The 23,837-nt window shown below is 36.7% G+C and overlaps 1 protein-coding gene across 3 annotated transcripts in view; it reads right to left on the minus strand.

The window, feature by feature from the left end:
* The window catches only part of NOL4 (nucleolar protein 4), a 467,787-nt gene that overhangs the window by 135,566 nt on the left and 308,384 nt on the right, over positions 1 to 23,837 (minus strand). For 2 of the 3 annotated variants that reach the window (XM_040264814.1, XM_040264816.1), the window contains exons 7-8: positions 2,972 to 3,151; positions 2,040 to 2,231 (exon numbers count right to left, since the gene is read on the minus strand). In XM_040264814.1, coding sequence (XP_040120748.1) covers positions 2,040 to 2,231; positions 2,972 to 3,151 — 372 coding nt within the window. The remainder of the gene's footprint in view (positions 1 to 2,039; positions 2,232 to 2,971; positions 3,152 to 23,837) is intronic. The other variant, XM_040264815.1, reaches the window with a different exon arrangement.

A 23,837-nucleotide genomic window follows, 5' to 3' on the forward strand; every position in this document is an offset into this window, starting at 1 on the left:
CAAGAATATTAATGTACAGTATTTAGTTGTAATTACTACCTGTCCTAGTCATGCCGTCCCTATTTGTTCCAGGCAAGGATGAGTGTTCAAAATGATGACACACTCCATGACAATGAAGTCATATGTAAAGCAAACATATCAAAATTCTGGTGTTAAATAGATGCCAAATTTAATATTTAATTCCAGTAGTACATTATTGAATAATGCATTTTTTAAAAATAGGCTAAACTACAACATCAATTTTTATCTGTCTTTTTCATTTGTTTAATGTAGGCCTTGGACTTCCCTGGTGGCTCAGACAGTAAAGTGTCTGCCTACAATGCGGGAGACCCAATTTCAATCCCTGGGTGGGGAAGATCCCCTGGAGAAGGAAATGGCAACCCACTCCAGTATTCTTGCCTGGAAAATCCAATGGACAGAGGAGCCTGGTAGGCTAAAGTCCACGGGGTCGCAAAGAGTCGGACACGATTGTGCGACTTCACTTCACTCACTTTGTATTTTTACTTAAGCACTTCACTTCCTACAACTGTAACCTCAAAGAATCATGATTAGGAAACATGCTAAATTTATTTAACAAGTCAAGCATCTCGTATTTCTCATTACTTTGTATGATGTTATACACATTATACATATACAGATAAATGAACAAAGAGATGAATAATTGAAAATTATTAAAAATTAAATACGAAGCATTTCTTTATAATGTTTTACTTTATGATTAGTTTGCAAGCCTACATGATTTTATATCAACTTTTTTGTCCTCTATGCATAGCACAAAGCTGAAAACACACTGGTGTTCATATTAGGTAAATAAATACAGCTAATAAAAAACCTGTGACTGTCCCAAATACACTTTACAGAAATTAAGAATTCTGCATGACAAACTGAAGTAATGTGCCTAGGTTACACAGCACCATAGTTCTGGTGAACCTAGAACTCCACACCATGCTCTCTGGGGACCAAGCCTTGTGTTAGAGACCATCTTGACAGACTACCTCTCTATAAGAAACGGTCGTTTTCCTTTTAAATTTTCAAAGATATTCTCATAAGTCAATGTAGAAAAATGGATAATAAGGGATTTTATTACTTGTCATTCATTTTTATCTGAAAAGCTCTTTCTCATATATGATACTCTGAAACCTCTCCTAAATCTATACCAACTCCTGCTCTATGATACCTAGTGAATTAGAGGCATTGATCACAAACACAAAGAGTTTGGCTTTCACAGAGGCTTCTCAAAGGTACAAATAAAATAGTTTCAGAAAAGTTCTAGTACTTGTCCACTCAAGTACATAAAAATATTAAGAAATTTTAAAAATATATTGTAAAAACTACTTCTAGGTACAACTACTCAATCAAGCTGAGGTAGAATAAAGTTCAAAAACCACTGATATTTAATTTCCAGCCATAAATACCTAACATTGGCATAATATCATCCGTCCATAAAGCCAAGCTGAATCTAAAAGCTCATGTTAACCATCCACAAGACAGACACACAAATATACCGAGTACACAAAAGCTTTAGTTTTCACATAAGGAGTTTCATTCCCTGATCTTTGTTTTCAAGGCCTGCTATTTGTAAACTGTTGGTATGAAAATGGTACTACTTAGATGGATCTGTTCATTTCCTTTCGTTCCAGAGAAAGGCATGCTCATATGCCATCTAAAGCAACCATTGGTGCTTCAGTTCAAGACTTGATTAACCTTAGATCTGCTTCAGCAGTAACAGAAAGAAAACACACAAGAATGGGACGCTGATTCTTGCTGGTGTTCACTCATGAAACCTTCCTTTTCTAGGACGTGGTACCACGTGGGCCTGTGAGCACTAGTCTCACAAGGTATTCCTTATTGAATCAACAGAGGGGATAAATATTTCAGGAAGATGAAAAGGAGCGAAAACAAACAAGCAAACAAAAACCCCTTGGACCTGACGTTATGGAAAAAATTAAAAAGACACTAAGATGAAAAAAAAAATCGTGTCATGGTTTACATGTGGGATTTGGATGGAATCTAGGGCTGTGTTTTAATTCAAAACTCACCATCTCAAAACCACTTCTTTTCATCCGCCTGCAGGACTTGAGGTAAGTACGTATGCGTTTTCGGGCACGCTCTTGATATTCAGGGAATTGTCGCCTGCATGAGTCAATGATAGCCTGGATCTTTTCTTTGGGCTGCTTAGAGATTGGGACCATTCGGTCCAAGTTTTCATCTACAAACAGCCTGACAAACATCTGTTGGCAAGAGGGAGACAGAGGAGAAGGGTTTGGAGGGCTGCTCTCTGCTGTTCCTAGCTCCCTGTCTTGATTACCGATCGGAAAATACTCTTTTCTGGTTTATGCACTGGAGAACTTTGCAATGGAAAGCCAGAAATTTTAAGCAAACACCCTTTAAAGACTTTCTAAATGGTTGGATTAAAAAATAGAGAGAGAAAGAGAGAGAGAGGCAGACAGACAGACAGACAGAGACAGAAAAATATAGACTATCGCATAGGAAAAAATCAAGAAATAACAGTAGACTGTGACAATTAAGCACCCCGTAAATTCTCTATTAATAATAAAAATGACTGTTACATCGCTACACTGCACAGTATACTAATCTCAGAAAACAAACAACAGATTCTTTTGTCATGCATAATTAGGTAAGCTTGGAAAGCAAAAAAAAAACAAAAACAAAAAATAACGGATGACGGGCAGGCTCTTCTGGGGCATAAGCTGAGGCCCCCTTCATCCGCTAGGTAAACATGCATACTCACACAACACAACTGCAGTTTTCAGCTCACATTTGGCTTTAAAATTCTAAACAAAACACAGCAATTCTGGTGTCTGGTTGGCAAAGAGTGTTTCATGTACTTTTTAAATCCTTCTGTAAATTAAACAAACATGTCTCTAAAATATCCACATTTACCAACAAGCAACAACATGAAAGTGAAGGGGTAAAAATCCAGCCACACGGGGAGGGTGGCAAGACTCACATTAAAAGCTTTTAGCCGCTCAGCCTCCACGCCATCTGTCTCGTTAGCTTTCTCAGAATCTTCGTGGTCATCGTGGTCATCTTCATCCTCATCTCCCCTGTTTAGAGACAGATCCTCAGCACCCCGATCCACACTCTCATTTTTGCCCGAGTCGTAGCTTGAATAGCTATGCGCAGGGGACTGAAAAGAAAAGAAGAAATTGCTGCTTTGAAATTCCGTGCATGAGCTAATAAATTTTGTTTTGCTTTTAATGTCAACCGTTTCTCAAAACTTCAATTTAAATAAGCTGATAAGTCTAGAGCTGTGGCTATTTTCACTTCAATCAAAATTAACTTAAATGAAATCAAATTAAAACTTCATTTCTTCTGTCACACCATTCACATGGCGAGTGCTCAATAACCACATAGAACATTTCTGTCACTGCAGAAAGATTTATTGAATTTAGCTTTTTGAGAGCGATTACTGTTTCCATTCAATATACATATTGCAGAACAAAAAACAACCTGCAATCAGTTTTGTAAAGGAATTGTTGAATCGCATATTCTTGGAATAGAGATGACACCAGAGCTTAGTCCACCTAACTGCATTAGTATTCTTGAAACTGATCAGGGAACTGAGGGGTAGTTATATTTCATGGATTTGCCCAACAAGGACTATAAAAAATATTGATGTTAGGACTGCTAGGACAACATGCTTTAAGGTCACTTTATAATTTGTCTATGAGTCTAAAGATGGCATCTGATTTTGGTTTAGAAAAAAGTAACTAGGTTTCCTTCTAATCATTTGTCAAGCTTAGTGCTTCATAATATACTAATGAAGGCCAACCAAGACAATTTTCACAAACGTAGGTAATTGTGTCCAAGACCAACTATGGGTCCTGCTGCGATATCCTTTACTTGCTTGTTAGCTGAGCATCTGTTCCAATCCTGTGGTAACCAACCTCTTCTGCCCTAGGTATCACTGCTTCAAACTTTCAGCTCCAGATGAAGAAAGTGTGCCTGTAACTAAAATCAAGTTGAATCTAGCAGAGCTAAGAAGAGTAGAAACAGTCCTGGGAAATCATTTGGGCATCTAGATTCTATAGTGCCGGAAATGAAATGAACTCACGGATCTTTCCAGCTGTGTGATATTATATCCTTTCAACCACCCCTTTATATTTTTGCTTAAATCTGAGTTTCAATCATTTGCAGTGGAGCTTGGAGTAGTACAGAAATCAGTCATTACTGGGTCAGATTAACAACCCCAAGTTTCATATATGATAACTTAGATACCCGGGTCACCCCAGCCAGTATGTATAATTTTTATAAAGAACAGAAACTATTCTGAAATCTAACAACAAAGTCAAATAGTTTTGAAAGACCTTTACAATGAGAAATTTTAAATCATTAGCCTTCAAAACTGCCTCCATGCAATGAGAACATATGTGTTGAATGCTTTAAAGACTGCACTACTATATTATTACCATAAAATCAGAGAGAACAAAACTAAAATAGATCACTGACATTAAAAGTGGAGTTACAATTTAAAATAAAGCCCATTTTTATAGTTCAGATCATTAACAAGGTAGAATCACCTAATCAAATATAAGGCACATATTCCATAGGTTTGAAAAATATACCATATATGCCTTCTAAATGGTAATATTTTAAAAGTGTTATAATACACTTATCTGAATATTAATATGCTGGGCTAATTTATTCTTTCTAGATCTGATGTGAGACACACAAGCCAGCAGTCTACTACAGATAGTACCACTTAGAACCATGAAGGATGTTCATGGATAGCCCTAGGCAGTCAAGGTAAAAAAACCCATGTTAGACCTGAGAATATTCAGGATCTAAACCGAGAACATAATCAATGTTGTTGGTTTTTTTTAATCCTTTGACAAAATAAACTAAAATTGTTGTAACTCTGAATTCTCTTTCGCAGATGGTATGTCATTTCTTTCCTGTCTCACTGCTGAAGATCTAAAAGCTTTCAAGACTAACTGGATTAAGTTCAATTTCTACAGATTCCCACTTCAACCTCAGTCTATTTGAGTCTTTCCCTTCACAGTAAAGTCTTAATATTTAATGGCTTTTGACACTGATTTATATACCACCATTGTGCTGTACATTTCTTTTCATGTTAATATGCATTTTTTTTCCTTCAAGCTAGACTGAGACAGGAATCAAAACATATCCTACTTTTTCCTCACAGCATCTAAGAAAGGTTCTCTACAGAGTTGGCACTTAAGGTAGCTTTTCTTTTTCTGCAAAGTCGTTGGTCTTAAAATATGGGGGAGTGAAGACGAGCCGTAGATGGAAAGAAAATATTTGCCAATGGCACATCTGCTAAAGGACAGTTATACAAAGAACACTAAAAGCTAAACAATAAGAAAACAACTTGATTAAAATATGGGCCGGCGACACCTCACCCAAGAAGATATACAGATGGTAAATAGGCACATGAAAAGATGCTTCACATCATATGCATTGGGGAGATGCAAACCGAAGCAACAAAGGGATATCACTACACATGTAGAAAAATGGTCAAAATCTGGAACACACCAAGTGCTGGAGAGGATGTGGAACCATAAGCCTCATGCATTGCTGGTAGGATGCAAAATGATGCCACCACCTTGGAAGACAGTTTTGCCTTTTCTTCTGAAACTAAACATATTCACCATGTGATTTAGCAATTGTGCTCCTTGGTATTTACCCAAGGAATTAAAATTTGTGTCTACACAAAACCTGCACAATAATGTTTCAAACAGCTTTATTTATAATTGCCCAAACCTGGAAATAACCAAGATGTGCTTCAATGAGTGAATGGATAAACTTCAATGAGTGAATGGTTAATACAGATAATGAAATAATATTTAATACTAAAAGAAATGAGCTATCCAGCCACGAAAAGACACAGAAGAATCTTAAATACATATTACTAAATGTGTCTCCCGGGTGGTGCTAGCGGTAAAGAAACTGCTGGTCAATTCAGGAGACATGAAAGACATGAGTCTGATCTCTAGGTCGAGAAGATCCCCTGGAGGAGGGTGTGGAAACCCATTCCAGTATTCTTGCCGGAGAATTCCATGGACAGAGGAGCCTGACGGGTTCCATAGGGTCATACAGAGTCAGACATAACTGAAGCACAAGTGAAATAAACCAATGGAAAAGACTATATATTGTATGATTTCAACTATATGACATCCTAGAAAAGGCAAAACTAGAGACAATTAAAAAAAAAATCAATAGTTGCCATGGCTTAGGGGATGGGGAGGGATGAATAGATAGAGCAACGAAGACTTTTAGGGCCATGAAAATACTCTGCATGATATTACAGTAGTGGATACAAGCCATTCTACATTTGTACAAATCCAAGGAATGTACACTTCCATGAGTGAACCTTAATATAAACTATTGACTTTGGATAACTATAATTCACCAGTGTAGGTTCATCAATTGTGTTAATAACATGTGTGCTCCTCTGGTAAATAATGCTGGAAACAGGGAAAATTAGAGGGAAGTGGGAATATGGGAAATCTCTATACCTTCCTCTCAGTTTTGCTGTGAATCTAAAACTGCTCTAAAAATAGTCCTTTTTAACAAATGGGAGAATATGGGTATTGGGGTGATAATATAAAATCAAGCAACAAAAATTACTATAGGCCTTCTAAAAACCCACATAAAATATACAGTCATTGCCCCATAAGCCTGTCTCATTTATTTAAAAACTCTGGATGATCATTCCCTAAACAAATCTCCATTTTCATTTTCCATGTGTAAATCCAAAAAATCCAAATTAGATCTTTAAAAATACAAAGATATAACGAAGCATAACTTAGGCCTGATGGAAGAGACACACCTGGTTATCCAGAAGACACAGGTGTTGGTTTATGGGGACAAGATTAGATTTTTGTTTTAGTTGCATATTTCATTCATTATCTTAAGATAACACATGACCATCCTTCTTGAAAATATATTTGCACTTTCCTTTTCTCACATTTTTGCACCCAAATAGAACTGCCAATTCTAGACCTAGAAAAATCCCCACAGAGAGGAAGATTAACCTTATTTTTAAGGAAAGTTTGCTTTCTCTGTGTTCAGAGCATTTTTTATCTTTATTTAATGATATTTTACTCTTTTTGATGCAATTGTAGATAGGATTGTGTTCTTAATTTCTCATTCTGAGAGTTTATTATCGTGTATAGAAATGTAACAGATATATTGATTTTGTATTCTGCAACTTCAATGTATTCAGCAAGTTACATTTTTTTCCCTTTACACTTTATTTTATTTATTTTTACGTTATTTTGCTTTACAATACTGTATTGGTTTTGCCATACATTGACATGAATCCACCACGGGTGTATACGAGCTCCCAATCCTGAATCCCCCTCCCACCTCCCACCCCATATCATCTCTCTGGATCATCCCCATGCACCAGCCCCAAGCATCCTGTATCCTGTATCGAACATAGACTGGCACTTCGTTTCTTACATGATAGTATACATGTTTCAATGCCATTCTCCCAAATCATCCCACCCTCTCCCTCTCCCTCAGAGTCCAAAAGTCCATTCTATACATTTGTGCCTCTTTTGCTGTCTTGCATAAAGGGTCATCATTACCATCTTTCTAAATTCCGTATATATGTGTCAGTATACTGTATTGGTGTTTTTCTTTCTGGCTTACTTCACTCTATGCAAATCAAGACCACAATGAGGTACCAGTTCACACCAGTCAGAATGGCTGCCATCCAAAAGTCTACAAGCAATAAATGCTGGAGAGGATGTGGAGAAAAGGGAACCCTCTTACACTGTTGGTGGGAATGCAAACTAGTACAGCCACTATGGAGAACAGTGTGGAGATTCCTTAAAAAATTGCAAATAGAGCTGCCTTATGACCCAGCAATCCCACTGCTGGGCATACACACCGAGGAAACCAGAATTGAAAGAGACACATGTACCCCAATGTTCATTTCAGCACTGTTTATAATAGACAGGACATGGAAACCACCTAGATGTCCATCATCAGATGAATGGATAAGAAAGCTGTGGTACATATACACAATGGAGTATTACTCAGCCATTACAAAGAATACATTTGAATTAGTTCTAATGAGATGGAAGAAACTTGAGCAAGTTACATTTTAAAATATCAGTTACTTATTCCTGAATCTACTAGCCATTCTTAGCATCATTAAAAGCATGATTACCTGACACTGTGTGCCTTCTGATGTGATGCAAAATGAAGCATTTGTTCTTGTGTATTAGTTACTCAGTCATAACCTGCCAAGCTCCTCTGTCCATGGTATTTTTAAGGCAAGAATCCTGGAGTGAGTGGGTTGCCATTTCCTCCTCCAGGGGATCACCCCAACCCAGGGAATGAACTCACATCTCCTGCCTTGGCAGGTGGATGCTTTACCACTGAGCCCCCTGGGAAACCACAAAGAAAACACACAGCATAATTAAAGAAACAAGCTTATGAAAATAAAAACAAGAATTTGAATCAAATCTAACCTCAGTCTAAAATGGCAGTTCTCAAAGTGGTGCCTGTTAGGTCGGCACTAATTGCATATCCTGGGAACTGATCAGAAATGGACATTATTTCTACCATTCTAGATCACCTGAATCAGACATTTTGGGGCTAGACACATAATCTGTGTTTTATTAATAAAATGCCTTCAAGGGGGATTCTGTTGTAGCTCAAGTTTGAGAACCACTGGTGTGAAGTTGGGCTTCCCTTGTAGTGCAGTTGGTAAAGAACCTGCCTACAGTGCAAGAGTCCCATGTTCAATTCCTGGGTTGGGAAGATCCCCTGCAGAAGGAAATAGCAACCCACTCCAGTATTATTGCCTGGGAAATCTCACAGACAGAGGAACCTGGCAGGCTAAGTCCATGGAGTCGCAAGGGATCAGACATGACTTAGCGACTAACCACCACAGTTTGAAACTAACTTCTAATAAGACAATAATAGTAAGGCATAAGACACAAGAAAAAGCAGACAGATAAATCCAAAATATGAAACACTGTCTAGAACAACTGACTTTGGTGTAGCAATATTGTAGTGACACAGGGGAAAAAATGACATATTAGAAGGGACTTAAAAGGTTTAATTAAGTGAAAGATGTTGAATTTGCTTATATTGTGATTCAAATAAACCTACTGCAAAAAGACAGTTTTGAGAAAATTGGGAATATTTGACTATGGATGAGATTAGATGATTACATTGCATACTTTTTGTTATATGTGATGACCTAACATTTGGATAAGCAAATATTTATCTAAGAAAAGGGGCTTCCCAGATGGCTCAATGGTAAAGAATCCGTATACAGTTTTGATCCTTGGGTCCAGACGACCTCCTGGAGAAGGACACTGCAACTTACTCCAGTATTCGTGCCTGGAAAATCCCATGGGCAGAGGAGCCCAGAAGACAGTCCAGGAAGTGACAAAGAGAGACATAATTGAGCATACATACACCTGAGAAAATGTCCACATTTGTTAGAGGCAGAAAGGGATGAAATGACATGGATATCTGGGATCTGCTTTTAAATACAGCAGAAAAAATGTTTAAAAAGTTAAAAAAAAAAAAAAAAACAAGCACTGAATTTAGGTGATAGATATTAGCAGTTCTATGTATTAGTTCAGTTGCTCACTTGCTCATTGTGTCCAACTCTTTGCGACCCCATGAGCCATAGCACACCAGGCCACCCCTGTCCATCACCAACTCCCAGAGTCCACCCAAACCCATGTCCATTGAGTCGGTGATGCCATCCAACCATCTCATGCTCTGTCATTCCTGTCTCCTGCCCTCAATCTTTCCCAGCATCAGGATCTTTTCAAATAAGTCAGCTCTTCGCATGAGATGGCCAAAGTACTGGAGTTTCAGCTTCAACATCAGTCCTTGCAATGAACACCCAGGACTGATCTCCTTTAAGATGGACTGGTTGGATCTCCTTCCCGTCCAAGGCACTCTCAAGAGTCTCCTCCAACACAGCAGTTCAAAAGCATCAATTCTTTGGCACTCAGCTTTCTTTATAGTCCAACTCTCACATCCACACAAGACCACTGGAAAAACCATGGCCCTTTGTTGACAAAGCAATGTCTCCGTTTTTTAATATGCTGTCTAGGTTGGTCAAAGCTTTCCTTCCAAGGAGAAAGTGTCTTTTAATTTCATGGCTGCAATCACGATCTGTAGTGATTTTGGAGCCCCCCCAAGATAAAGTCAGCACTGTTTCCACTGTTTCCCCACCTATTTTCCATGAAGTGACGGGACCTGATAGGGTTACCAGAAAGTTCATTCAAGTTTTCCCATGGCATCGTATGGAAAAATCCAAATGAACTTCTGGCCAACTCAATATTATATTCTCTATTTTTTAAGATTTTATACTTTAAAAATGAATAATAAAATGTAACAAATTTTAAATTATTTTATATCTCCTCTATTTTGAATATTTTTAGGTGACAGTCATTTGTTCAACATTTAAAGAAGCACTGCTTAATACACAGAGAGTTGTTTTGCCCCATAGGATTGAATAGATACAAGTTTTTGAGTTTCAGTTATATTTTCAGTATAACTGAAAGTTATAAAGTTTGGAGAGGGAGTGCATTTGAAAAATTAGATAAGAAAGTGAATATTTAATTAAAATGAGAAAAGCCACAATAAATGACAAGATTCTAAAAAGTCTATAAATGCTACAAACATCACAAATGGCAGAAATATAGTATTTTAAAAATTAAATAACTCCCTGGCCCATATTTGTTGTCTTTCTACATTTCTTGGCTGCATGTTCTTTGATTGCTTCTTCATATGACAATGACTTTGTATTACCATATTCTACAGAGAGAATAGAAAAAAAACCACAGTATTTAGCATATCTGATGGAAATGTGTCTTTTACTATTGACAGTTTAGAAATTTTCCTTTGCTCTTCAAATTAAATATTGCTAATATCATGCAAATTGCTACATTGTTTTCAGCTGGGGAAGCTCTTAATTAAGTTCCTTTCATATTTAGGGCATCTCAAGTTTTCTTGGGAAATGACTGACTTCATTAAAATGACATTTATGAGTTTTATGTTTTCTTCATTGATATCAGTATTTTCTGTCAAATCCAATGTGAAATTTAAATCTTCTAACATGTGAATAAATTCATTTCTCTTCATTAACTGTATTTGTCTTACTCCCAAGGAAATACTATCTTTAGTAAGACCTGAAAAATGTTATTACAAGTCACTTACTTCTCAGTGTCAAAATGTCTATCAATTTCACTTGTCATTTTTGTTGATTTTTTTCATATTTTATTAATGTTTTCTCTGAATTTGCTCAGTTATTTAGTAAATAATACAAAGACAACAAATTGATACAGCTTTTATATATTTCAAATTAAGAATCTATAATTTCTCACCTGTTTTATAAAAAAGGTCCAAAAGACCTTTCCACGTGGCAAGTGAAATATCATTTTCCACTGTGTGAATGGTCCTCAAACTATCTCTGTATTAATACTTACAATTGCATGTGAATTTGCAATTACACATTTGTATAACCAGGGATTGATTTTTGTTATTTTGTTTATTGGTTTACCATAGTGTATAAGCTTTTCTAGTATTGAGGCTAAAAAGGAAACATATTTGACACTTCATTTTGATGCCAAATGTTTGTCCAAAAATTACTTGAAGAGTCTCATGAAATTTTAGATATCTGAAAATCACTCCATTTCATAACCTCTGAAAGAAAATCTCTCTCATTTAATAATTTTAAAAACTCTGGCTACTTTTTTGGCACTTCAAAATGATAGTAAATATTTTTTTCAGGCTTGTTTTTCGAGATACTAGTTGGTTGAGCATGGTGGTTCTCTCATTTTGACATGCATCAGAATCTCCCAAAGGATCTGTTAAGGTACAGAGTATTGTATCTTATTCAGTAGGCCTAGAGTGGGGCCCATGAATTTTGATTTTAACAAGTGCCCAGATGAAGCAGATGCTACTGCTCTTCATTCACCTGAACTGCTATAACGAAAGTCCTATTGACTGGGTGGTTTAACAGAAATATTTATTTCTCAGCATTCTAGAGGCTGAGAGGGCCTCCCTTGTGGCTCAGCTGGTAAAGAATCCGCCTGCAATGTAGGAGACCTGGGTTCAATCCCTGGGTTGGGAAGATCTCCTGGAGAAGGGAAAAGCTACCCACTTCAGTATTCTGGCCTAGAGAATTCCATGGATTGTATAGTCCATGGGGTCACAAAGAGTCGGACACAACTGAACGACTTTCACTTCAGAGGCTGAGAAGTCCAAGATCAAGCTGCCATCAGATTTGATGTCTGATGAGAACCTGCTTCTTGGGTTCACAGGTTATGAAATTTGTTGACAAGAAAAATAACTTAAGATGATGGTTAACTGTTTAATGCCTATTAGTGTTAGTTGCTCAGTCCACGGACTACAGCCCACCAGGCTCCTCTTTCCATGGGATTCTCCGAGTGGGTAGCCATTCCCTTTCTCCACAGGATCCTTCTGACCCAGGAATCGAACCTGGGTCTCCTGCATTGCAGGCAGATTCCTTACAGTCTGACCCACCAGAGAAGTGTAATACCTTATCCAAGCATACTTGTTAAATTTTTTAAATAAATATAAATAAGAAAAAAGATTATACTACTAAACTCAATAATATATGTTCACAAATATCTAAATAATTTCCAATTAAGATAACACATAAAAAATTAAATGATAAACATAAATTTATCTATTTTAGTTTTTAAATTCTTACATAGAGACAAAAATACTTGGGCTTAGTAACAAAATGTCTTTGTCACATTAAAACTATACTATGAAAACATATCTAAAAACTGTAAGATTTTATAGTTATGTATTAATAGATTTATGAACTTACAATGTAATTCTAATATACAATAGTTCACAATTGTCTGCTACCTAATTTTCAGTGGAAAGTAAAGATTACTAGTAGTAAAAGGTCTATTTTAAAAACACCAAAAATACAGTTCCTGAACTGGGAACACTCAAATCAAAACATGGAGTGAAACTCCAGGTTATACTGCTATAAAGCATCTTATATAGTGAGGAAGCAGCAACTGTTTATTCTTTACAGTGATTGGTTATAATATTAGAATTTTCTTAAATGATAATGATAGGAAGTTGGTTAATGCTTTCTTCATTTCAATTTTGGGGAACAGTTTGTTTTGCTTATGATTTTTCAGAGAAATCAGCAAGAACTGACCCAAGTCAAGTTAGCCTCCCCAAATAAGCTAAATTAAGTTTTGCTTGTATGACTAAACTTGTCTTGTCTGCTCAGGAAATTTTCAAGCTTGGTTTCCATTTGACTTTTTAATGTTAATGAGGGAGTGCGCATTCTTTCTTATAATTAATCTTTAAAATCCAGCATGTGTTTTACACTTACAGCCCATCTCAGACTAGTCATATTTCAGATGTTCAATATCCAACATATTCTATATTTGTATATACTGTAAAATGATCTCTAAATATACTAACTACAGAGGAATTATGTTCATAAGATAGAGATTCTTTGTTTCCTAGGCAGATTACATAAAAGGTAATAAAAAACCTTTTATAATCTTTTATTTAAAGCAGACCAATAATCTAAGAATTTGGGGGCTTTTAACAAAGAAAATAAAATGCAAGTTTTGTATTAGTATATTACTAAACTCATTTTAAAAACCCATAAAAATAAATCTATTCAATTTTAGCCAGCTTTGACTGCACACATAAAATTTCTTTTCCACATAGAAATCTTCTGTAACTTTCTATATCCATTCAACTTCTGTCCTATTTCTTTTGTTTATTCCAGAATAATCATTTTATTTAGGAAAAAATTACTTTTCTCCTTTACCACTCCTCCCCCCAAAAACACTACATATCAAAACACAGAAAAAGTCCTTTATACCTTTCCTTATCCAAAAAACATTCTATTTTCTTAAATTCTTTATATATACAGCTGTTTTCCTTTAAACTACTAGTTTTATTGTATGTATTGATTATAAATTTTATTTACCAGTACCACTGCTAGATGGTGAGTCAGAAGTCGAAAATAGAGCTATCCCTCTTGCTATTTCAAACATAAAACTTTTTATTCTGATTAACACAATTTAATTTATTAGTGATAGGAAGTCATCTATAAAAGCAGCTTTTCTGAGGATGGAGGATATTAGAAATATGCGATAAAATCATACTGCGAGACTCAACATTAAACAGATAACAAATTATCTCAGATCAGTCAGGTCAATCGCTCAGTCAAGTCTGACTCTTTGCGACCCCATGAACTGCAGCACGCCAGGCTTCCCTGTCTATCACCAACTCTCAGAGCCTACACAAAGTCATGTCTATCACATCAGTGATGCCATTCAACCATCTCATTCTCTGTCTTCCCCTTCTCCTCCTGCCTTCAATCTTTCCCAGCATCAGGGTCTTTTCCAATGAGTTGGTTCTTTACATCAGGTGACCACAGTATTGGGGTTTCAGCTTCAGCATCAGTCCTTCCAGTCAATATTCAGGACTGATTTCCTTTAGGATTGGATCTTCTTGCAGTCCAAGGGACTCTCAAAGAGTCTTTTCCAACACCACAGACAAAAAGCATCAATTCTTCAGCCCTCAGCTATTTTTATAGTCCAACTCTCACATCCATCCATGACTACTGGAAAAACCATAGCTTTAACTAGATGGACCTTTGTTGGCAAAGTAATGTCTCTGCTTTTCAATATGCTACCTAGGTTGGTCATAACTTATCTTCCAAGGAGTAAGCATCTTTTAATTTCATGGCTGCAGTCACCATCTGCACTGATTTTGGAGCCCAAGAAAATAAAGTCTGACACTGTTTCCATTGTTTCCCCATCTTTTTGCCATGAAATGATGGGACCAGATGCCATGATCTTAGTTTTCTGAATGTTGAGTTTTAGCCAACTTTTTAACTCTCCTCTTTCACTTTCATCAAGTGGCTCTCTAGCTCTTCATTTTCTGCCAGAAGGGTGGTGTCATCTGTGTATCTGAGGTTATTGATATTTTCCAGGAAATCTTGATTCCAGCTTGTGTTTCATCCAGCTCAGCATTTCACATCATGTACACTACATCTAAGTTAAATAAGCAGGGTGACAATGTACAGCCCTGATGTACTCCTTTTCCTATTTGGAACCAGTCTGTTGTTTCATGCACAGTTCTAACTGTTGCTTCTTGACCTGCATATAGATTTCTCAGGAGGCAGGTCAGGTGGTCTGGTAGTCCCATCTCTTAAAAAATTTTCCACAGTGATCCACATAGTCAAAGGCTTTGGTATAGTCAATAAAGCAGGAGTAGATATTTTTCTGGAACTCTCTTGCTTTTTCCATGATCCAGCAGATGTTGGCAATTTGATCTCTGGTTACTCTGCCTTTTCTAAAACCAGCTTGAACATCTGGAAGGTCATGGTTCACGTATTGCTGAAGCCTGGCTTGGAGAGCTTTGAGCATTATTTTGCTAGTGTGTAAGATGAGTGCAATTGTGCAGTAGTTTGAACATTCTTTGGAATTGCCTTTCTCTGGGATTGGAATGAAAACAGACCTTTTCCAGTCCTGTAGCCACTGCTGAGATTTCCAGATTTGCTGGCATACTGAATGCAGCACTTTCACAGTATCATCTTTTAAGATTTAATATAGCTCAACTGAAATTCCATCACCTCTACTAGCTTTGTTTGTAATGATGCTTCCTAATTATCTCAGATATTAACACACATTTCCAAGCAAAACAAGAGAGAAATATTGATCAGACTATATAAAATCTGATGGAGTGGGGGTAGAGAGGAGAATATAAGCTATCATTCTAAAATGGGTTTGGAACAACTGATTCTCATAACTGTCTCCTGGAATAATGCCTAGGGTACCAAAGGTTACTGAAGTTTTTTCTGAGAAAATAATTGCTCCATCATTGAGCTTATTCTACTCAGAAATAGAAGCCATAAGTCAAAGGTGAAACATTTTATTTAATGTGAAGGAATTGCTTCTGAAAGAATTTGTTACATATTTTAACCAATGTCTCAAGGTTTTTATTTTTATTTACAAATGATGACAGAAATATGTGCTAGGAATGATATTTCAGGTTTTTTTCAATCATTTCTTAAGTGATTATACCACTTCTAAGAGAAAGAATCCAAAAAAGTGTGTGTTCTTGAAACTTCTAGAGATATATGTCAGCAATACTGATACTATCTTTCAGTAAAAGGTGAGAATACAATTATATCAGAGCAGTCTTTTGACCTCATAAGCAAAGGTGTGACTCCCTGGCTTAACTCTTATTTCCAAATTTCAAACACAACTATTTAAATTATTAACCTATCACCCTGAAAGAAAAATCCCCAAAGGGCAAATTTCACCTTCCAACATCTCAGTTAATTCCCACAATTAAAGTAATAAAAGATAAAGGTAAGCATCATATCTCAGAACATCTACTGTAAATAACATTTTGTTCAGGGACTTTTAAAAAGAAGAAAAACATTATATATACTATTGATATATTTCCCCTAAATTTACTGTAATATTATCTCTTTCTTTTTCCTTAGAGTTAAAATTTATATGAAAGTGAGGCTTGAAAGTAAACTGAAGTCCCAATCATTAATTAAATCACCAACAATTCAGACGATTACAATACGGTTTGAAGGCACTATCACTAATTTTAAAGGGAGTGGGGTTTTACAAATATTTTCACAGTATCTGGTAATGATTTAATCATCCTAGGCTTCAAAAAATAAAATTAAAAAAATTGATATTTCACAAAATTGACAAGCCTGGTATTCATTTTAGAATACTTTTAACTTGCATATTAAATATTTAATCTTGTTTCACTTGACTTACTTTTAAAGTATTAATAGTAAATGACAGCAATAGAATCATCAACAATAGTAATGATAATAACCAAATACAGTAAGTGGGTGATGTATTAGACAGAACAGACCTTTGTTAGTAATCTTAACTTTGAGAAAAATGTGTCTTTGCCGAGGGCAGAAGCTCTAAATAAGATAAAATTCTGTCAGAGCATCCCAGAAATCTTAATACTGAGGACAAATTTCACTTGAATCCTTGAAATAACATGTCAGCTTTAGATCTGTTCACAGAAGTAGACTTCACTGAATGTCATCCAAATTCAAACATATATATACATATATTTCAATTATATGTATAATTTTCAGATTTTCAGAAACATGAGACTTTTTTTTAACATGTGATCTTTACTTCTAAAGGGAGGTATCTAGGAAACAGCTGACTGTAGGACAACAATACGTAACATATATACAGTTTTAGATTTAATAAATGTAAAATTTGAAAAGTGAGACTTGAATAGACATTATAGCATGCTTGTTCTTAGATTTTTGGGACAAAATTAAAAACAAAATCAATGCCACATTCTCTTTTGGATGAAAAATGAGTAAAGTAACAGGGCAAGAAGACCACAATAACTAGTAAATGAGCGTAATATATATTTATCAGTTAGCAACATTTCAGGTTTATTCATACTTAAACAGCATATCAGACAATCTTATCCTTTAAAATTGTAAATGAAATGATCTGCACACCTATTTTACCCACCCATTAAATGCCCTAAACACATTATCTGACTCCATATCTAATTAATTACACAATAACATATTACTTCTTTGGGTTTCCTGGGTGGCTCAGACGGTAAAGAACGGTAAAGAATCTGCCTGCAATGCAGGAGACCTGGGTTTGATCCCTGGGTTGGGAAGATCCCCTGGAGAAGGGAATGGCTGCCCACTCCAGTATTCTGGCCTGGAGAATCCCCATGGACAGAGGAGCCTGGTGGGCTATAGTTGATGGGGTCGCAAAGAGTCGGACATGACTGAGAGACTAAGCACAGCACATACTGCCTATTTAAAAAGCCGTGAATTATTAGATTTAAAAATATTATTATATGTTTATAATCTTTTATTTAAAGCCATTGCTCCTAGATATATTTAGAACTTAGAATTATTTTGGATTTAGATACAGCAAGTAGAGCATAAACTATGTAGTTTGAAATATCTCAGGAGCACACCATAAAATATCTTAATGAAAAAGAAAGTGAAAGTTGCTCAATCGTGTCCAACTCTTTGCAACCCCATGGACTATATACAGTCCATGGAATTCTCTTTGCCAGAATACTGGAGTGGGTAGCCTTTCCCTTCTCCAAGGGATATTCCCAACCCAGGGATCGAACCCAGGTCTCCCTTATTGCAGGCCGATTCTTTACCAGCTGAGCCACAAGGGAAGCCCAAATATCTTAATATTACCCCACAAAATCATATGAACACTAAAAAAAAAAAAAAAAGATAAAGACTATAAATGACTTCATGTCAACTGCTTCCCAGGTGGCACAGTGGAAAAGAATCCAACTGCCAATGAAGGAAACGCAAGAGGTGCAGGTTCAGTCTCTAGGTTGGCAAGATCCTTTGGAGTAGGAAATGGCAACCCACTGCAGTATTCTTGCCTTGAAAATTCCATGGACAGAGGAGCCCGGTGGGCTATAGTCCATAGGGTCTCAAAGAGTTGGACATGACTGAGCATGCATGATATAGATACATGTCAATTTAGGTCAAGTTTTTCCAAAAAATAAGTCTGCCACAAATTTATGTTAAAAATATTTATTTCTGATAGCCATTTGGTTTTAGAAGTGTGGAAAAAGAACTGTGAGTTCATAAAACAATGAACTTGTCAGTGTTTAAATTAGATATTATTTCTAAGCTGTTGTTTCATGAAGCAGTTTTAATGTTACAATTATTTAAATGTCTCAAAAACTAGACCCAAATATGGCAAGGATGTTGGCATTATCAGATCATTAAAAAAATCTGCAATTAATATGCTAGAAATATAATAAAAAAGTAGATAACATGCAGGAAGAGATCAATAACATAAGCAGACAGGTGATTTCCAAGAAAGAATTTTTAAAAATAGGTGAGAGACTCACATTCTAGACCATAAAAAGAAACTTAGCTCTCAGCCCCAAAGGAATTAAACTAGAAATTGATAACAAATTTGCATGGAAAATACTCAAATGCCCGAAGATTAAACAACAAACCTCTAAATAACACATGGGTCAAAGAAGAAATCTCAAAAGAAATTTAAAATACTTTGAAATTAATGAAAATGAAAACAGCTTACCAAGGTTTGGGGAGGCAGCTAAAGCAGTGGTTAGAAGGAATTTGTGTGTGTATGTGTGCATGCTCATAGAATGTATATATGAAAAAAGAACAGTTCTAAAACCAATTATCTAAATTTTCATCTGAAGAAACTTGAAATATGAGGTAAATCATATCCAAAGTAACCAGAGAAAAGAAATAATCAAAAGTAGAACAGAAATCAATAAAATTGAAAACAGGTAAATAATACAGAAAAATCAATGAAACCAGAAGTTGGTCCCTTGAAAATATTAGTAAAAAGAATAAGCCTTTAGTCAAGCTAATAGAAGAAACAAAGGTACAAATTACTAATTCCATAAATGAGACAAGGGACATCCATATAGATTCCATATACATCAAAAAGGTAATAAAAAGTACTATGAACAACCCAAGGTCCACAGTTTGGTAACCTAGATGAAATGAACTACTTCTCTGAAAGGCACAATCTGTAAAAACTCATATAAAAAAAGACAATCTGAATTGGCTTATAACTGTTAGAAACTGAATCAACAAATGATTTTCTAAAACAGAGAGTGTGATGCCCAGTTACGTTTTACAGGTGAATTCTACTAACATTTAAGGAAAAAAAAAATCATACTAATTTTCTACAATCACTTCAAGAAGATGAAAGCAGAGGGAATACTTCCTGGTTCATTCAATGAGACCAACATTTCCATAACACACAAAAGTACAATAGGAAAACAAATGACAAGATAACAACAAAGCAATATCTCTTTTAAATTTAGATGCAAAAATCTTCAGCAAATTATTACCAAACTGAATCCAACAATGTATAAAAAAGAAGTATACACCATGATCAAGTTGTATTTATCTCAGATATAAAAAGTGGATTTAACATTTGCAAATCAATTACGGTAATCCATCCCATGAACAGACCAACTACATGAAAAGAAAAAATAAACAATCATATCAATAGATGTAGAAAAAGCACTGGACAACATCTAACAGCCATTCATGTTACAAACTCTTAGCAAATGAAAACTAGAGGAAAACTTCCTCAACTTGATTTAAAAAAAAAAAAACTACAAAAACCCTACAGCTGACATCACAACACTTAATGGTGAGAAACTAGCTTTCCAGATGAGATCAGGAATAAGGCAAGGATATTTCCTGTGGTCATGTATGGATGTGAGAGTTGGACTGTGAAGAAGGCTGAGCGCCGAAGAATTGATGCTTTTGAACTGTGGCGTTGGAGAAGACTAGTGAGAGTCCCTTGGACTGCAAGGAGATCCAACCAATCCATTCTGAAGGAGATCAGCCCTGGGATTTCTTTGGAAGGAATGATGCTAAAGCTGAAACTCCAGTACTTTGGCCACCTCATGGAGAGTTGACTCATTGGAAAAGACCCTGATGCTGGGCGGGATTGGGGGCAGGAGGAGAAGGGGATGACCGAGGATGAGATGGCTGGATGGCATCACCGACTCGATGGACGTGAGTCTGAGTGAACTCCGGGAGTTGGTGATGGACAGGGAGGCCTGGTGTGCTGTGATTCATGGGGTCACAAAGAGTCAGACACAACCGAGTGACTGAACTGAACTGATTCCCTCTCACTGTTCCTTTCCAATATTATATTTATAAAACTGCCTTTGTTCACAGTTGACATAGTTGTCTATAGAAAATCTAAAGCTAAATATTTGACAAAAAGCTTCTGGCACTAATAAGAAATTATAGTAAGCTTACAAAATTAACATAAAAAAGACAATTATTTCCTATTAAAAGCAATGAACAAATGGAATTCAAAATTAAAAATACAGAGGACCAAAATAAATGAAATATTTAGTTACAAATGTAACAATATGTGTAAGAACTATATGAGGAAAACTACAATGAAAGAAATGAAAAAAAATCTAAATTGAGAGATATTATACCTTCTACCATAAGATTCACTATGATCAAGGAGTCAGTTCTTCTTTGTGTGATCTAAAGATTCCATGCAATCCCAATCAAAATCCTAACAAGTTATATTTTGATTATCAACTAACTGATTCTAAAGTTTACCTTGAAAGACAAATGATGCAGTGGAGACTATTCAGTATTGAAGAACTAAGTCAGAGCACTGACATATTTTGACTTCAATATTTACTCTAAAGCTACAGTCGTCAACACTGGTAAAAGAATACACAGATCGATCAGCAGATGGAAAGTTCAAAAAGAGATTCACATAAACATGGTCAACAGATTTTTGACAAAGTAAAGACAATACAATGAAGAAAAGATAGACTTTTCTTCAAATGGTGCGGAAACAACTAGACATTGACATGTAGCAAAAAATTAGACTCAGGTCTTATACACTTCACAAACCTTAACTCAAAAGGGATCACAGACCTAAATGTAAAATGTGGAACTGTGAACCTCCTACGACAAGTCACAAGATGGCAGAGTAGAAGGACGTGCGTTCATCTAATCCCGCGAGAACTCCAAAATTACAACTGGCTGCTGACCAACCAACAACAGGAGAATGTTGGATCCCACCAAAAAAAGATACCCCACATCCAAGGGCAAAGGAGAAGCCCCAGCAAGATGGCAGGAGGGGCAAAGTCGTGTTTAGAATCAAACCCCATACCTGCCAGAGACTCTCGGAGGGCTCAAAAATAAAACCTTTTGGGCATCAGGAGATGCCACGGAAACTGAGCCAGACTTGCCTTTGATTGTTTGAGTGCCCCCGGTGGAGGTAAGGGTTGGTGGTGGCATGCCACAGGGAAAGGTGCTCTGTGTGCAGCAGACTTGGGTGTGGCATAAGCCCTCTTAGAGAAGGTTGCCACTGACCCTACCAAAGAGCTGCCAGAACTTACAAAGGATGGAAGAAACAGACTCTTGGAGGGCACAAACAAAACCTTGTGCAAACCAGGACCCAGAAGAAAGGAGCAGTGATCACACAAGAGACTGACCCAGACTTGCCTGTGAATGTCCAGGAGTCTCCAACAGAGTCGTGGGTCGGTGGTAGCCTGTTGCAGGGTTGGGGGCACTGAGTGTGTCAGTACATGCACGGGATCTTTTGAAGGAGGTTGTCATTATCTTCCATCAGTTCAGTTCAGTCACTTAGTCATGTCCAACTCTTTGCGACCCCATGGACTGCAGCACAACAGGCCTCCCTATCCATCACCAACTCCCGAGTTTACTTAAACTCATGTTCACGGAGTTGGTGAAGCCATCCAACCATCTCATCCTCTGTTGTCCACTTCCGCCTTCAATCTTTCCCAGCATCAGGGTCTTTTCAAAAGAGTCAGTTCTTTGCATCAGGTGGCCAAAGTATTGGAGTTTCAGCTTCAACATCAGTCCTCCCAAAGAATATTCAAGACTGATTTCCTTCAGGATGGACTGATTGTATCTCCCTGAGGTCCCAGGGACTCTCAACAGTCTTCTCCAACATTACAGATAAAAAATATCAATTCTTCAGCACTCAGCGTGCTTTACAGTCCAACTCTCACATATGTACATAGCCTTGACTAGACGGACCTTAGTTGGCACAGCAAATTTCTGCTTTTTAATAAGCTGTCTAGGTAGGTCATAGCTTTTCTTCCAAGGAGTAAGCATCTTTTAATTTCATGGCTGCAGTCATCAACTGCAGTGATTTTGGAGCCCCAAAAAATAAAGTCTGACAATGTTTCCACTGTTTCCCCATCTATCTGCCATGAAGTGATGGGACTGAAGGCCATGATCTTAGTTTTCTGAATGTTGAGCTTTAAGCCAACATTTTCACTTTCCTCTTTCACTTTCATCAAGAGGCTCTTCAGTCCTTTTCACTTTCTGCCATAAGTTGGGTGGTGTCATCTGCATATCTGAAGTTATTGATATTTCTCCCAGCTATCTTGATTCCAGCTTTTGTTCCATCCAGCCTATTGATCTCATGATGTACACTATAAGTTAAATAAGTAGGGTGACAATATACAGTCTGGAAGTACTCCTTTTCCTATTTGGAACCATGTTCTTTCATATCCAGTTCTAACTGTTGCTTACTGACCTGCATACAGATTTCTCAATATGCAGATCAGGTGGTCTGGTATTCTCATCTCTTGAAGAATTTCCAGTTTGTTGTGATCCACACAGTCAAAGGCTTTGGTATAGTCAATAAAGCAGAAATGTAAGTTTCTCTGGAACTCTCTTGCTTTTTCAACAATCCAGCAGATGTTGGCAATTTGATCTCTGGTTCCTCTGTCTTTTCTAAAACCAGCTTGAACATCAGAAAGTTCACAGTTCATGTATTGTTGAAGCCTGGCTTAGAGAATTTTGAGCGTTACTTTAGCATTACTAGCGTGTGAGATGAGTGCAATTGTGTAGTTTGAGCATTCTTTGGCATTGACTTTCTTTGGGATTGGAATGAAAACGGACCTTTTCCAGTCCTGTGGCCACTGCTGAGTTTTTCAAATTTGATGGCATATTGAGTGCAGTACTTTCACAGCATCATCTCTTAGGATTTGAAATAGCTCAACTGTAATTCCGTCACCTCCTGTAGCTTTGTTCATAGTGATGCTTCCTAAAGCCAACCTGACTTCACATTCCATGATGTCTGGCTCTAGGTGAGTGATCATACCATTGTGATTATCTGGGTCATGAAGATTTGTTTTGTATAGTCTTTCTGTGTATTCTTGCCACCTCTTCTTAATATCTTGTTAGGTCAATACCATTTCTGTCCTTTATTGAGCCCATCTTTGCATGAAATGTTCCCTTGGTATCTCTAATTTTCTTGAAGAGACCTCTAGTCTTT

The sequence above is a fragment of the Oryx dammah genome, unplaced genomic scaffold, assembly GCF_014754425.2.
Source record: "Oryx dammah isolate SB20612 unplaced genomic scaffold, SCBI_Odam_1.1 HiC_scaffold_22, whole genome shotgun sequence".
Taxonomy (NCBI): Eukaryota; Metazoa; Chordata; class Mammalia; order Artiodactyla; family Bovidae; genus Oryx; species Oryx dammah.